Source organism: Sorex fumeus, unplaced genomic scaffold, assembly GCF_029834395.1.
Source record: "Sorex fumeus unplaced genomic scaffold, SorFum_2.1 ptg000043l, whole genome shotgun sequence".
Taxonomy (NCBI): domain Eukaryota; kingdom Metazoa; phylum Chordata; class Mammalia; order Eulipotyphla; family Soricidae; genus Sorex; species Sorex fumeus.
In genome coordinates, this window is record NW_026606100.1 from 3610110 (window position 1) to 3624566 (window position 14457).

At 46.3% G+C, this 14457-nt stretch overlaps 1 protein-coding gene across 1 annotated transcript; it reads right to left on the reverse strand.

Annotated features, from left to right (window-relative positions):
* Positions 1 to 211: 211 nt before the first annotated feature.
* Positions 212 to 9074, reverse strand: LOC130029607 (glutathione S-transferase theta-1-like). The gene is made up of 5 exons (XM_056120612.1): positions 8924 to 9074; positions 5573 to 5660; positions 3475 to 3625; positions 1099 to 1275; positions 212 to 940 (listed from the first exon to the last, which is right to left on the reverse strand). Exons 1-5 carry the CDS (start codon positions 9033 to 9035, stop codon positions 746 to 748), a joined length of 723 nt encoding a protein of 240 aa, XP_055976587.1. The 5' UTR covers positions 9036 to 9074; the 3' UTR covers positions 212 to 745.
* Positions 9075 to 14457: the final 5383 nt, after the last annotated feature.

Here is a 14457-nt window from a genome sequence, read left to right on the forward strand (position 1 = left end):
AAAAACAAAATAAATAAAAACAAAAATCACTAGCATTGGGACAAGGGGTGTGGATCAGAGGTAAAGCACACATTTAGAATACATGAGACAGTAGTTCAAAGTCTCCACTTATATTAGCTCTTATAAACTGGCAGACATTTTTTTTAGTGAATCAAAATAGTTTTTATTGAATGAAACTTAGATGTGAGAGGAGAGAAAGCGACAAAGTCTGGGTTCAAGAGAGAACATGGGCTTCTCCAGAGTTGAAAAAGCAAGCAAAGAGGCATAGAGAAACAAACAAGCTACCAGATACATGTTCAAGGAAAAACAGACTTGGATTGAAGAGCAAGCCTGTTTAGTTCACTCTTGGCAACCAGCAGGGGGAAGCTGACCCACAGAGAACCTAGCAAAGGGCGGAGTCTTTTGAATAGAGACCAAAACCCAGAGGAGGAGAACTGGAAATTCAAATAAATCACAAGCCAGAGTGGGGAGCAGAGGTTTGAGCTGAGACCAGCCAGTTTTATTGTTTAAACTGAAAAGGGGAAAAAAATCGATGCAGTGATTGAAGGAGACAGGTTCAAGTGCTGTTTACACTGTGTCTCAGGCAGCTGTGAAAGACAAACTGGGGTAAAGCCCTGGGCTGGACGGTAGAGGTGCAGTAAGAATGGATGAGCCACTCCTGACTTGGGCCGACCTCCTGTGAGATGACGGAAAATGAGGCACTTCTCCAACCGCCAGGGGCAGTGCTGGAAAGAGCCTTCCTGGCTCACCCCATCAGGGCTTGCACCCTAGACATTAACTGCTGCTTCATGGTAGGGTCTACAGGTGGGAAGTCCTTGGCTTTCAGGATGACTACATGGGCTTCCCAGAAGAGGATCTTCCCCACTGCCGCCTCCACACGCTCGTGCCATGCAGCCAACTTGGGTCTCTCTTCAAAGACCTGGCAGCCAGCACCCACAGCCTAGGGAGAAAAGGGACACAAGGTCAAGAATGGTGGCACTTGGTTGGGGGGCCACAGATTCCAAAAACAAGTTTTTCATGCATATGGAGAGATAAGGGAGACACGAGGAGGATTTCAGCACCACTACCCCGTAGACCCAACCCGCACACAGCACGCACATGCATTAGCTCTGTGGTGGCCATCAGGTCAGCCAAGGAGATGTGCGGCCCGGTAAGGAAGGCCTGGTCCTTCAGGAAATTGTCCTCGAGAAGCTGCAGGGATACATCCAACTCGGCAATGGTGGCTTTCAGAGTCTCAGGAGGTACCAACTCACCCAGGAAAACAGGAAACATCACCTGGTGGGAGGCAGAAAAGCTGGGGTTGGGGGTAGTTGAGGGCAACACATCCCCCAGGGCAGGAGCTGTTTCCGGTTTCTATAAACTGGACCTACAAAAACTTCCTGAAGGGCTCCTTTACCAGAAATAGCACATATCCTAAAATAACAAGCTGCTTAATAAATTCTTAGACAAGGACTTAACAACCCTGCGATCAGATATATACAGTTTTCATGTAAATGGACTTTCTCTATACCCATTGGTTTTAATTTTGCAGTTTGATTTCAATATTAATATCAATATTAATACTAAATTAAATATTAATTTATTTTAATCGCGGCCGCGTGACATCTTATTATGACATCTTATTACCTCATTCCTACTTTGGACAAACTGGCAGGCTACCGAATGTAGCCTGCCCACATGGCAGAGTCTGGCAAACTCCCTGTGGCATACCCAAAATGCCAAATACCAGTAACAATGATGGGTCTCATTCTCCTAAACCTGAAAGAGCCTTGAATATGGCACTTTTTAAAAAATCTCATGGCTAGGACGAAGGAGACGTTACTGGGGCCTGCTCGAGGCAATCGACAATTAACAGGATGATTTGTGATTTGTGATTATTTTAATCTTAATCAATATTAATATCAATATCTAACCAATATTAATTCTAAATATGTATCAATATGTGTTGCTTTTTTCTACTGTCCACTGTCCTCCCGTAGTTCATCGATTTGCTTGAGCGGGCCCAGTAACGTCTCCATTTTTGAGACTCGTTGTTACTGTGTTTGGCATATTAAATACGTCACGGGTAGCTTGCCAGGCTTTGTCGTGCAGGCAAGATACTCTCGGTAGCTTGCCGGGCTCTCTGAGAGGGACTGAGGAATCGAACCCGGCTCGGCCGGGCTGGCTGCGTGCAAGGCAAACGCCCTACTGCTATGCTATCGCTCCAGCTTTTTTCGACATCAAAATAAAAATAAATAACATAAATTAAAATAGGGATTAGTTGCTCACATTGAAATTGAAACATTTCATATACACATTGAGATTTCTAATTTCTTTTTGGATTTTATTGTTGTTTTTACCACACTAACAGTGACTGTGGGTCACTCCTGGCAGTGCTTAGCACCTTGCAATGCTCGGGACTGAACCTGGGGCACAAACATGCATTCAATGGCTTTAAACCATCTTTCCAACCCATTTTCTAACTTCTTTTTAACTGAAAGTACGCTGATGATACAGTGCCAGGGTTCCTACCCAATCTTTGCTTGGCATCTTAGGCTAATGATGGGGAGAAACTGCTCCTTGAGGAGCACTGTTGAGTGTGACCCAAAAATCAATTTGAAAAAAAAGGAAAGGCAGAGTACTCTTATAGTCATGGTCATCGTAGGCATTTAGATTCAAAATACCTGCAAGATGAAGAAAGGAACATGATCCCCACCCTCAAAAGATATATGAAACCGGGGATGAACTGAAACAATTTAAAGCTTCAACCCAGGGGCTGGAGAGATAGCACAGCAGGTAGGGTGTTTGCCTTACAAGTGGCCGACCCGGGTTTGATTCCCAGCATCCCATATATGCATTAAATAATTTAAAAGATAAAATTACCCAAATTGGCGAACAGAGTGAATTAAAACTCTGCGGGGGCGGGGGGGGGGGAGAGTGAAATTCTAGAACTGAAAAAATAGTCATCTCAAATAAAGAATATCTTCGATAGGGGGTTCAAGAGATATTATGGCACTTAATGCACTTGCCTTGTACATGCATGGCTTGAACCCAGGTTCAATCCCCAGCGACCCACATGGTGCCCTGAGCAATGCCAGAAATGATCCTTGAGGGGCTGGAGTGATACTACAGTGGGTAGGATGTTTGCCTTGCTTGCAGCTGACCTGGGTTTGATCTCCAGCATCCCATATGGTCCCCCGAGCAACACCAGTAGTAATTCCTGAGTGCAGAGCCAGGAGTAATCCCTAAGCATCACCGGATGTGACTGCCCCCCCTCCAAAAAATGAAATGGTCCTTGAGCACAGAGCCAAGAGTAACCTCTGAGCATCACCAGGTGTGATTCAAAAACTGAAATAGCAACCTGGACACAAAGTAAGGTCAAAGTGAGAAGTCAAAATCAATGGTCTACAGAAACCACTCATCTGGAGAAGGGGGAAAGTGGTGAGATGGCCCCTTTGGGATGATGACCTCACTAAGCTCCTGTTGAAACCTCACCTTATGCCACAGGGCCCGGAGGCAGCTTCTTCGTAGGCCCAGGTGCTGCCATGCCAGGTACTCATCCACCCGTGCTCGGGCCTGCAGGTCCTGGGGGTACCAGTGGTCAGGGACATTATACTTGCGGGCCAGGTAGAGCAGGATGGCCACACTGCAGAGGAGGGGAGTACGTTATGGAGGGCAAGAGGGCACTGTGCTCAGAGCTTCAAAGAGTCCCCTCTTTACCCTTCCTCCAGTGCCAACGTATCTGTCTGCCTTATTCACCGCACAAGGAAGTCAGGCTTACTAGAATGAGGAGAGTGCCAGAGCCGCAATACAACACATAGGACACTTGATTTGCCCGCAGCCAAGCCAGGCTCGATGCCCAGCATCCCATCCGGTTCCCTGACTCCACCAGGTGTGATCCTTGAGCACAGAGCCAGGAGTAAACCCTGAGGACTGCTGGCTGTGGCCCAAAAACAAAGTGAAGTGACTTTCCCTGGGAGCAATGGGCTTGCATGGTAAAATGGCAAATCTTTGAGACTAATCCCCAAGCTCATCCTACAGTCAGGCAGGATCCCATAGCAGATTGTCCTGCTAAAGGTTTCAGGGCAGTTCCTGAGAACTGCTTCCTAGAGGAGACAGCACCAAAGCTGAACCTTCTAGAAATTGAGCTGTTTTCAGTCCACATCCATATCCTCTAGATTCAAAGCAGCCTCAGGTACCAGCTTGCTCAAAAAGTCTTTCCTGACATCACTTTTTTCTCTCTAAAGCAGCCTGAGGAAGACAATGGCATGCAGTAGGACAATGGTACAGCACAACAGACAAGACCAACGACCTTTTATTTCTGCCCAGAGTTAGAAAAGCTACCACAGTGAAGGGGGGAGGGGCAGGCATGATCTGGAAGGCTCAGAGGATGTATGAACTTGGGGCCATAAGAAGACTTTCAGAAACCTGGAATAGCTCCAGGTCTGGGCACCCCAACCAAAAAGGCAGAAAAACTTCCACTGGTCCATACTCCCTGTTCCACATCCTGTGTCCACCCTGTCATACCACCCACTTGCCATGCATGCACTCTTGGCCCCTTTTGCTACCAGTTAATTATTCAAGTCACTTAGTGAAAGTAGGAGCATGCTGTCCCTGGCACCTCTCCAGGAGTGCTGAACCCTGGGTGTCACATGATTGAGGGTCACTGGGGGAGACCGGAAGAAAGCGACTGACACAAAAGTTAGAGGAATTCACTGGGGTGGGTCCATCCGGGAGATTCCAGAGATAAATTCTGAAGCAATAGGCTCTCTCTGAAATGGAAGGAATGAGGGACAAAAGGGGATAAAACTAGAGAAGTTCTGACCTTTCCTAGAGAGATTTCCACACCATGGGACCTGCTAAACATCCGTGGCTCTGGTGGCCTCCCACGGGAGAGGCCCATTCAGGGAAGCCGAAGCTCAGAGTAGAGCCTCTGAGTAGCCCAGACACCCCAGGGTCATCTCAACACAAGTTTGACCAAAGGGCTGCCATTATGGGGGGAGAAGGGAGTTGCTGTACCCTACCCAGCCCTGCACCCACCCCTGCACCAGGGTACTCGCAACAGCAGCCACAAGATTGGAACAAAAGTAAAAGAGCTGCTTGCTTTTCCCATCATGCCTGTCAGCTGGGACAGTGGACTGCATTTGGGCCCTGACTCTGTGGGATGCAGGGCAAAAGGCCCTTCCTTCACATTTGAGGATTTCAGCTTCTTGTCTACAAAACTAAGGGGGACCAGGACATGGTTGACTGGTAGAATACTTGCCTTACATTCAGAAAACCTGGGTTTGATCCCCAGCATCTCAAAAAACGAGAAACAGGGAGCCAGAGAGATAGAACAATGGGTAAGGTCTTGTTCTGCAAACTGGCAGGCTCCAGTTCAATCCTTGGTACTGCATACGGTCCTTTGAGTATCACCAGGAGTTAACCCTGAGCACAGAGCCAGGAGTAAGCCCTGCACACAGCTGAGTGTGGACCCAAACCCCTCCTCTAAAAAAAATAAGGGGTCAGGACAATGTTAGGACAAGCTCTACCAAGGGTCAGGACAAGAGTAAGGCTCTAGCGAGGTTTAGTAGCTACCCCAGGGTCCCCTTACCTCTCAGACAAGGTGAAGTCCCCATCCTTCAGGGCGGGCACCTTCTTCATGGGGTTCACCTCGGCAAAGGCATCACTGAGGTGCTCTCCTGCAGAAAGTCCATCATGGTGGGTTGTGGGTAGAAACGTGTCCCCTATGCCCACTCCCTACCTGGCCTGAACCCCAATTTCCTAGCATTCTCCAGCCCCTGGCTATTCTGCACAGCAAAGGCTAGTAGGGGCACTGTAAGAATAGAGAGAGCTTCTCTGCCAGTCAGTGCAAACTAAAACTTGGTGTTTCTTGCCAGTCTTTGTAAGCATCCTCATTGGGGCTGCAGTGCCCCCATTTCTGCCATCCCTAGAATCATGGGTTCACCTTTGGGGTATGCCCCACTGCAGAGGCAGAGTAGCTGGTGGGCAAAGTAGAGCTATAGTGCCCTTTCCCGCAAGCTCGAAGGTAGAGACGCCAAACAAGCCAATTTGACTTACAACCAACTTCTATTGACCCTGGCTCACCTGGAGCCCTTGGGCACTGGGGACAGTGGCACTCCTTTTTGGCTCTCCTGGGGCTTGAACTGCCTACATACTTTTTGTCCTGTCTATACACACCATCTCTCTTTGCTAGAACTTGTGTGAGTGGCTTCTGCTCCTACAGAGGCAGCCCGAGAGAAGCTTCTGAAAGGCACTTAAATCTCATCACTGCCCAGCTCAGAGCTTACCTTGCCCCTCTGTTACCCCAGGATCAGGAGGAAGTTCTGAACCACACATAGTTGCCCTAACCATCTAGCTTCAGTCATCTCCCTGCATCCACCACGTTCTCTCCCTTCAGACTTTTCCTGAACTAGAGAGACACCCTCGCTACTCTCCTGATCAGACACGCCTCCATCCCACCCCTCTGCTTACCAACTGACCTGGCACATCCCTGCCTCACGGTCTACAGAGGCAAACCCTGGACAGGGCAGTGGAGGAGGCCTGGGGTCAGAGCTTGACCACTGCAAAGGCACCAAGGAAACAGGGGAGAGGACAGTGAGGAGATTATCCTAGCTTGTCCACCTGGGCTTTGCTTTCCCTTGACCCAGGCAAACTATGTTCTGGGGCCCCAGAAACAAACAGTCCAGATTAGGACGCACTCCGACACCCCTCCCCTGCTTCAAAGATATGGAGGAGATCCATGACATTGAAGCTAATAGTATCTTCAAAGATGTCACACCACTGGACAAGCAAGTGAAAACAGATAGACAAATGGGACTATCTTAAACTAAGAAGCTTCTGCACCTCAAAAGAAATAGTGACCAAAATATAAAGACAGTCTACAGAATGGGAAAGGATATTCGCCCAGTACACATCTGACAAGGGGTTGATATCAAGGATATACAACGTATTGGTTGAACTCCACAAGAAGAAAACATCTAACCCCATCAAAAAATGGGGCAACGAAATGAACAGAAACTTTCTCAAAGAAGAAATCCGAATGGCTAAAAGGCACATGAGAAAATGCTCTACATCATTAATAATCAGGGAAATGCATATCAAAACAACAATGAGATATCATTTCACACCACAGAGACTGGCCCACATCCAAAAGAACAAAAGCAACTAGTGATGGCATGGATGTGGTGAGAAAGGGACCCTCCTTCATTGCTGGTGGGAATGCAGACTGGTTCAGCCCTTTTGGAAAACAGTATGGACGATTCTCAAAAAATTAGAAATTGAGCTCCCATTTGACCCAGCAATACCACTCCTGGGAATATATCCCAGAGAGGCAAAAAAGTATAGTCGAAGTGACATCTGCACTTGTTTGTTCATTGCAGCACTCTTTACGATAGCCAGAATCTGGAAAACACCTGAGTGCCCTAGAACAGATGACTGGTTAAAGAAACTTTGGTACATCTACACAGTGGAGTACTATGTAGCTGTTAGAAAAGATGAAGTCATGAAATTTACATACAAGTGGTACTACATGGAAAGTATCATGCTAAGTGAAATGAGTCAGAAAGAGAGGGACATAGAAAGATTGCATTCATCTGGGGAACATAAAGTAACAAAATAGGAGAATGACATCCAAGAATAGCCGAGATAAGTACCAGGAGGTTTACTCCATTGCTTGGAGGCCAGCCGCACATGCTAGGGGAACAGGCAGCTCAGATAGAGAAGGGAGCACCAAATAAAGGGTATTGGGAGGATCCTCCAAGGATGGGAGAAGCATGCTGAAAACAGACTATAGACCAAACATGATTACCACTCAATGCCTCTTTTGCAAACCACAGCACCCAAAAGGAGAGAAAAAATAAAAGGGAATGCCCTGCCACAAAGGCAGGGTGGGACAGGGGGGATGAGGGGTGGGAGGGATACTGGGATCAGTGGTGGTGGAGAATGGGCACTGGTGGAGGGATGGGTACTCGATCATTGTATAACTGAAACCCAAGCACAAAAATTTGTAAGTCTACAACTGTACCTCCTGGTGTTTCACTAATAAAAATTAAAAAATAAAAATAAACACAAAGATATGGAGGAGAGACAGAAGCAAAGAACAGAAGGGAACAGAGAGGGAAGAGCCTGAGGGGGACCCCAGTGCTCACTGGGGAGTGCACGGAGTAGGGCTAGAAGTGCGGGGCAGTGGGGCAGTGTCCGGTGTCAGGGTATGTCAGGCTGTCAGGGATCATAAAGGGAGGAGGAAGGAGTTTGTTCCCACAGTTAGGGTTGTTTCCTCCCTTAGCCTTCTCCTCCCCCCAACTTTTCCCCTGTTCCTACATCTGATGCGTCCTTGCCTCTTCACCAGCTCACTGCTTTCTTCAAGTTAGCACCCCTCCTTTTTGGCTTCAGCGGAGTCTCTCTCTCTCTCTCTCTCTCTCTCTCTCTCTCTCTCTCTCTCTCTCTGTGGGGGATAAGGGCGTGAATGTGAGAGGTGTTGTGTGTGTGTGTAGTTTTCTTTATTGCAGAGTTGGGGGAGGGCATGACAACGGGATTCCTTAAATCTCCCATTACCTAGTGGTTGAGCTAGTGAGGAGGCAGCGCCAAGAGAGATAACCTACACTGTCCGTCTTTTTTTTTTTTTAATTGAATCACCTACACTGATCCATCTTTTTTTTTTTTTAAATAAAACCTGGCATAAATCATGTTTGTTGTTGTTGTTGTTGTTGTTTTAAAATTTTATTGAATCACCGTGAGATAGTTACAAGCTTTCATGTTTGGGTTACAATCACACAATGATCTAACACCCATCCCTCCACCAGTGCACATTCCCCACCACCAGTATCTCCGGTATACCCCCCTTTCCCACTCTCCCCCTGCCTCCATAGCAGACAGTATTTCCCATACTCTTACACTGTCCTGTCTTTCAGTTACTCTGTTTCCCCCAAGCCTCCCGTCCTACCTTTGAGCAGGTCCACGGTGCGCATCTCGAAGGGGATGCCGTTCTTCTTGGCGAAGATGTAGACGGCGCGGCAGGGCTGGGACAACAGGTCTAAGTAGAGCTCCAGACCCATGGCGGGGCAATGCGGCAGGGAACTTCAGCAAACTGTACTACTCGGGTGCCGGGCTGCGGGAATACACACACACACACACACACACACACACACACACACAAACACACACACACATCGCGACTTCCCATTGGGCAGTCCAGGCAGTTCCAGCCAATCAGTGGCGAGGCCCTGGGTGTGTCTCAGAGACGAGGGGGGGCCACCAATCCCAGTCCTCCTCTGGTGACTGATTTTTCACTTTGCCGGATTTCTTCACATCAGGAATGAATTGATAAATATCTGAATACACACTATTTATCACATATCAAATAGAATATTATTTAATCTGAGAAAGAAACCCTGCCATTTGCAACACATGAATGAGCTTTGAGGGCATTACACTAAATGAAATAGGTCAGGCGCAGACAAGTGCAGTATAATGTAATTCATTCGTGAAATCTAATAAAATGAAACTTGTGGAAACAGAAAGTGGAATGGTGATTACCAGGAGCTGGGGAGTTGGACAATTGGGGAAGTATTTAATTAAGTTCTGCATGGCTTAATGCCCAAAAAGTAGAGAGTGTGGAGGAAATTGTCTGCCATAGAGGCAGTGGGAGGGCTGGGGTGGGGAGGAGGGGCAGATACTGGGGACATTGGTGGTGGGAAATGTACACTAGTGGAGAGATGGGTGTTCCATCATTGTATAACTGAAACTCAAGCCTGAAAGCTTTGTAACTGTATCTCACGGTGATTCAATAAAAAAAAAAAAGTTTGCATGGCTAATACACAGTAGAGTGGTTATGGCCATTGATTCTTTACTATAAACTTTAAACTGGCTAAGAAACCAGATCTTAATTGCTCTCACCACACAAACAAAAGAGAGGCTAATTATGTTGCGTGACGAACATGTTAGCTGAAGTTATGGTGGTAATCATTCTGTAATACACATATAAACCAACACTTTTTAAAAATTAAATCACCGTGAGAAGCACAGTCACAAAGTTGTTCATGATTGGGTTTTAGTTTACAATGCTCCAAAACCCACCCCTTCACCAGTGTATATTTCCTACCACCAGTGCTCCCAGTTACCTTTCCTCCACCCCCACCCCAACTGCCTCTACAGCAAGCACTTTTCTTCTCTCTTGCTCTCTCTCACTCTCTCTCTTGCTCTCTCTCTCTTGCACTCTCTCTCTCTGTATCTCTTTCCTTTTGGGCATTATGGTTCGTAATATAGGTACTGGAAGTTTTTCCATGCGTATCTCCTTACCTATTTCCAGCACTCAATTCTTGTCCAGAGTGATCATTTCCAACTATCATTGTCATATAAACCAACAATTTGGACACCTTCAGTTTGCACAATGTTATATGCCAATTATCTTTCAATTAGAAAAAATAATAAAAAGGTTGTAGCAAGTTTGCAGCCCTAGATACAACTCAACAGATGATATAGATGATATCGTAGGCCTTGCATAAATGAATCCCTGAGTTTAATTTCTGGTACCACATAACCCCCAGCACTACCCCACATAGCCCTGGTGGCCTCTGAAAACCACCCAATGTGTTCCTAACGGCTCCCCGCACTGTGGGGCCCAAGCAACACTGCATTGCTAGTCAGGCATTAAGCCACCAGGTCTACACAGCTTGGCCCAATAACACCAACAGTGAACCCTGGGATATCCTGAAACACTACTAGGAGGCCCCTCATATCCACTGCCTAAAATTAATTTTGCCCATATTCCAGAATTCTTTTCTTCTTTTTATTAAATTTGTTTATTGAATCACCGTGAGAACAGTTACAAAGCTTTCAGGTTTAAGTCTTGGTCATACAATGATCAAACACCCATCCCTTCACCAGTACACATTTTTCACCACCAAGAGCCCCAATATACCCCCCATCCCACCCCTCCCTATGCCTGTGAGGCAGGTGATTTCCACTTAACTCTCTCTCTACTTTGATTACATTCATTATTTCGACAAAAGATGCACCATTATTATTTGGAATTTCCCCCCAATAATCAAACTTGCTGAAAAGGCATTGCGAAATAATTTTCTATTGCTGGTTATAAAGACCATATGATGTCACGTGGTAGCGGCTGCGTGATTTTGGATTTCTGTTATTTTACTAATTAAGTCTGGAGGGATTTCTGCCAAAAACCACATAGTTCTGAGATTGGTTTGTGTGACTCTGGGGCCATGGCTGTGCCAGAGAGCCACTTGTGGGGGCAACTCGTGGTCTCAGTGGGGCAAGAAGGACGTGCTGGTTCTGCCCCCCATCCCATGAGGCCACAGTTGCCCCGTCACTGCTGGCTCATACCTGGCTGTCCAATAAGCTCTGAGGCAGCGAAAGGGGGGCGGGGAGGTGGAAGAGACAGACACCCTTTCCCTGGGGGCGGGGGGGAGCACAGAGCCATAGCTTAATGCATAGTCCATTCACATTTCTGCCAAAAGCCGCTGGGTTCTGAATTAGATCCATGTGCCTCTGGGGCCATGTCTGTGCCAGAGAGCCACTTGTAGGGGGCAACTCGTGGTCTCAGCAGGGAAAGAAGGACATACCGGTTCCGCCTCCCACAGGATTGATTCTTTTTCTAGGGCTTGACTCACATAACCTAACTCACAAGAGACTGATAGATTTATTAATTTTATAGGAAGAAAAAGACAAAGGTCATTAAGATAGAATGCTCTCAACAATTGCTCAGAAAGTACTCTAAAAAAAAAACAAATCTGGGGCTGGAGTGATAGCACAGTGGGTAAGGTGTTTGCCTTGCACGCAGCTGACCCGGGTTCGATTCCCAGCATCCCATATGGTCCCCCAAGCACTGCCAGGAGTAATTCCTGAGTGCATGAGCCAGGAATAACCCCTGTGCATCGCCGGGTGTGACCCAAAAAGAAAAAAAAAAAATCTGGTGGGGGCAGAATGAGAGCAAAGGGAGCCAGAGAACTTGCAAAGTACCTTCCCCTTAAAAGTTTGGACCACCAAGATCTTCTGCATCAGCTATCCATGGCTCACAGTTAATTACCACAAACATATTGCTTCAAACGGTATGTATGTATGATTGCACACTCTCTGTGGGTCAGGAGCCTGGGCACAGCCTAGTCAGTACTCAGCAAGGCTGTGATGCCTGAGGTTTCTAGGGTTATGTTCTCCCCCCACCACCAAAACACACACACACACTCACACTTTATTTAGACACCATGGTTTACAAAGTTGTTCATGATGATTTGTTACAGACATTCAATATTCCATCACCAATCCCACCACTACTATCTCCTTCCTTCCACCAATGTCTCCATTCTCAACTACCTCTCAAGTCTGCCCCCATAACAGGTCCACAGTAATTTCTTTTATATTGCTTGTTACCAATAAATGGCTCACAAAATGATCAAAAAATACTTTCTTAGAAGAAAATTAGTGAAAATTGTTGTATCTCACCATGCGGACATATGTCCTCATCTGAGGGATTACTAAAATGTTGTCACAAATTAAGCCTTATGTGTTAATGTTTTTGTTAATTGATATTGGTTGGCTTCCACATTGAATCCCATCCAATCTGGTGTGCTACTACTGGGAAGTCAGTGTTGTAAGGTTGTCAGTGTTGGAAAGTTCGGCATTCATGGCCGCACATCCCAGAAAATGCAGATTTTTTAACTGGGTAGTTCAGCCAAACATTTTTACTGGACTGTGTCTGAGAATTTTTTGTGGCTAGTTGATCTCTTCCAAGATTTAGTTATCAGTCTCTGGGACAAGGCTGGTAAATGAGTTTATATGGCAACAGAGGTGGCTTGTAGGCGTAGTTGCTGGGGCTTCGGAAAGTACAGGGAGGTGGGGGGAGATAGCCCATCCCAACACTGAGAAGGCCTGAAGTTTTCAACCATAGGGACTCATGTACCTGAGTTTTTTCAGCAGGTACAGTTCTCTATGAGTCCTTAAATGATGGAGTCCAGCCAGTGATATGTTCTTATCTGAGGCTCAGTGGGTAAGGATTAACTTCCAAGATCACTCAGGTGGCTGACTTGGGATTTATTTCCTGGGGATGGAGAACTGGCTCCTTGTTGAGTGCAGTTGGAGTTGCTCTTAGCATCTTACCATAGGGACCTCCTGACATGATAAGTTGTTTACTTACTGTCTCAAAGACAGCAATAGTCTCTCTAAGCCTATCTGCTTACAGGAAATCTTACATAACAGAACATAATCCCACAAGTGACATTCCATCACCTGCTTAGAATTGCTTCTACTCGCCATGTTTGAGGAGAGACTATACAAAGATGTGAATACTAAGAAAGAGAGATCCCTGGGGGTCAGTTTAGAGTCTGTCCACCATCCCTATCAAGGGCAGGCGGCCTTCACTAGCCTGCAGTATGTGCTTAGAAAAAGCCCCATATCTGGTTTATGCTTTGCTGTTGCCTTCTAAAAATTCTTCATAATTTGTTGTTGTTGTTGTTGTTTGTTTTTTGGGTCACACCCAGCAATGCACAGGGATTACTCCTGGCTCATGCACTCAGGAATTACTCCTGGCGGTGCTCGGGGGACAATATGGGATGCTGGGGATCGAATGGGGGTCGGCTGCATGCAAGGAAAAAGCCCTACACACTGTGCTTTCACTCCATCCCCCTCTTCATAATTGTTTTATCAATGGATGTCTCAGGTTCTGTGGAGCCAGTTCTGTACAGGAGTCCAGAGAATGGTGATTGATCACTCCAAACAAAAGATACTGTCTGGTCTCTCTCCTAAGGCTGGTCATTCCCTTGTGGCACCTCACATCTTTGACAATCATTTGTGGCTTGGGGGCCATACTCCATAGTGCTCAGAGGCTATTCCTGGTTCTCTGCTCAGGGGTCACTCTTGGCAGTGCTGAGGAATCATACATAATGGCTAACTGGGGTCAGTCAAATGCAAGGCAAGCACCTTGATCTTTGTACTCTCTCCAGCTCAAGTACTTTTGTTGAAAAGTTTATGTTTGCAGCTATTGAGTTCCTTTTTAACATTGTTATTGCTACATCTCATAAGTTTTTTTTAATATGTTGTGTTTTTGAGCCAGATAGATAGTGCAGTGGGGAGGATGTTTGCCTTGTATGTGGCTGATCTGTGTTCAATCCCTGGCATCCCATATGGTCTCCCAAGCACCACCAGGAGCGATTCCTGAGTGCAAAGCTAAGAGTAACCCCTGAGCATTACTGGGTGTGGCCCAAAACTAATGCACACATACACAAAAATATGTTATGATTTACTTTGCATTTATTTGTAGTATGTTCTAGTGTTCCTTGTGATTTCTTCTTTGGCCCATTGGTTGTCTAGATATATATTATTTAAGGGTCCAGGGACATAGCTCAGCAATAGAGCACCTGCCTTGTGTGAGGCCCTCGATTCAACTCCCAGCACCACCACCAGAGAATGTTTAGATTAATTTTCAAAATATTTTAAATTATAAAATTTCCTGTTATTGCTCTT

Coding starts and splice junctions, on each gene's coding strand:
- LOC130029607 (XM_056120612.1), bottom strand. CDS start 9,035: ATGGGTCTGGAGCTCTACTTAGACCTGTTGTCCCAGCCCTGCCGCGCC. Junction 3,626..5,572: donor GACTTCACCTTGTCTGAGAG/GTAAGGGGACCC, acceptor CCTCCTCTGCAG/TGTGGCCATCCTGCTCTACC. Junction 1,276..3,474: donor TCCGGGCCCTGTGGCATAAG/GTGAGGTTTCAA, acceptor GCCTCCCACCAG/GTGATGTTTCCTGTTTTCCT.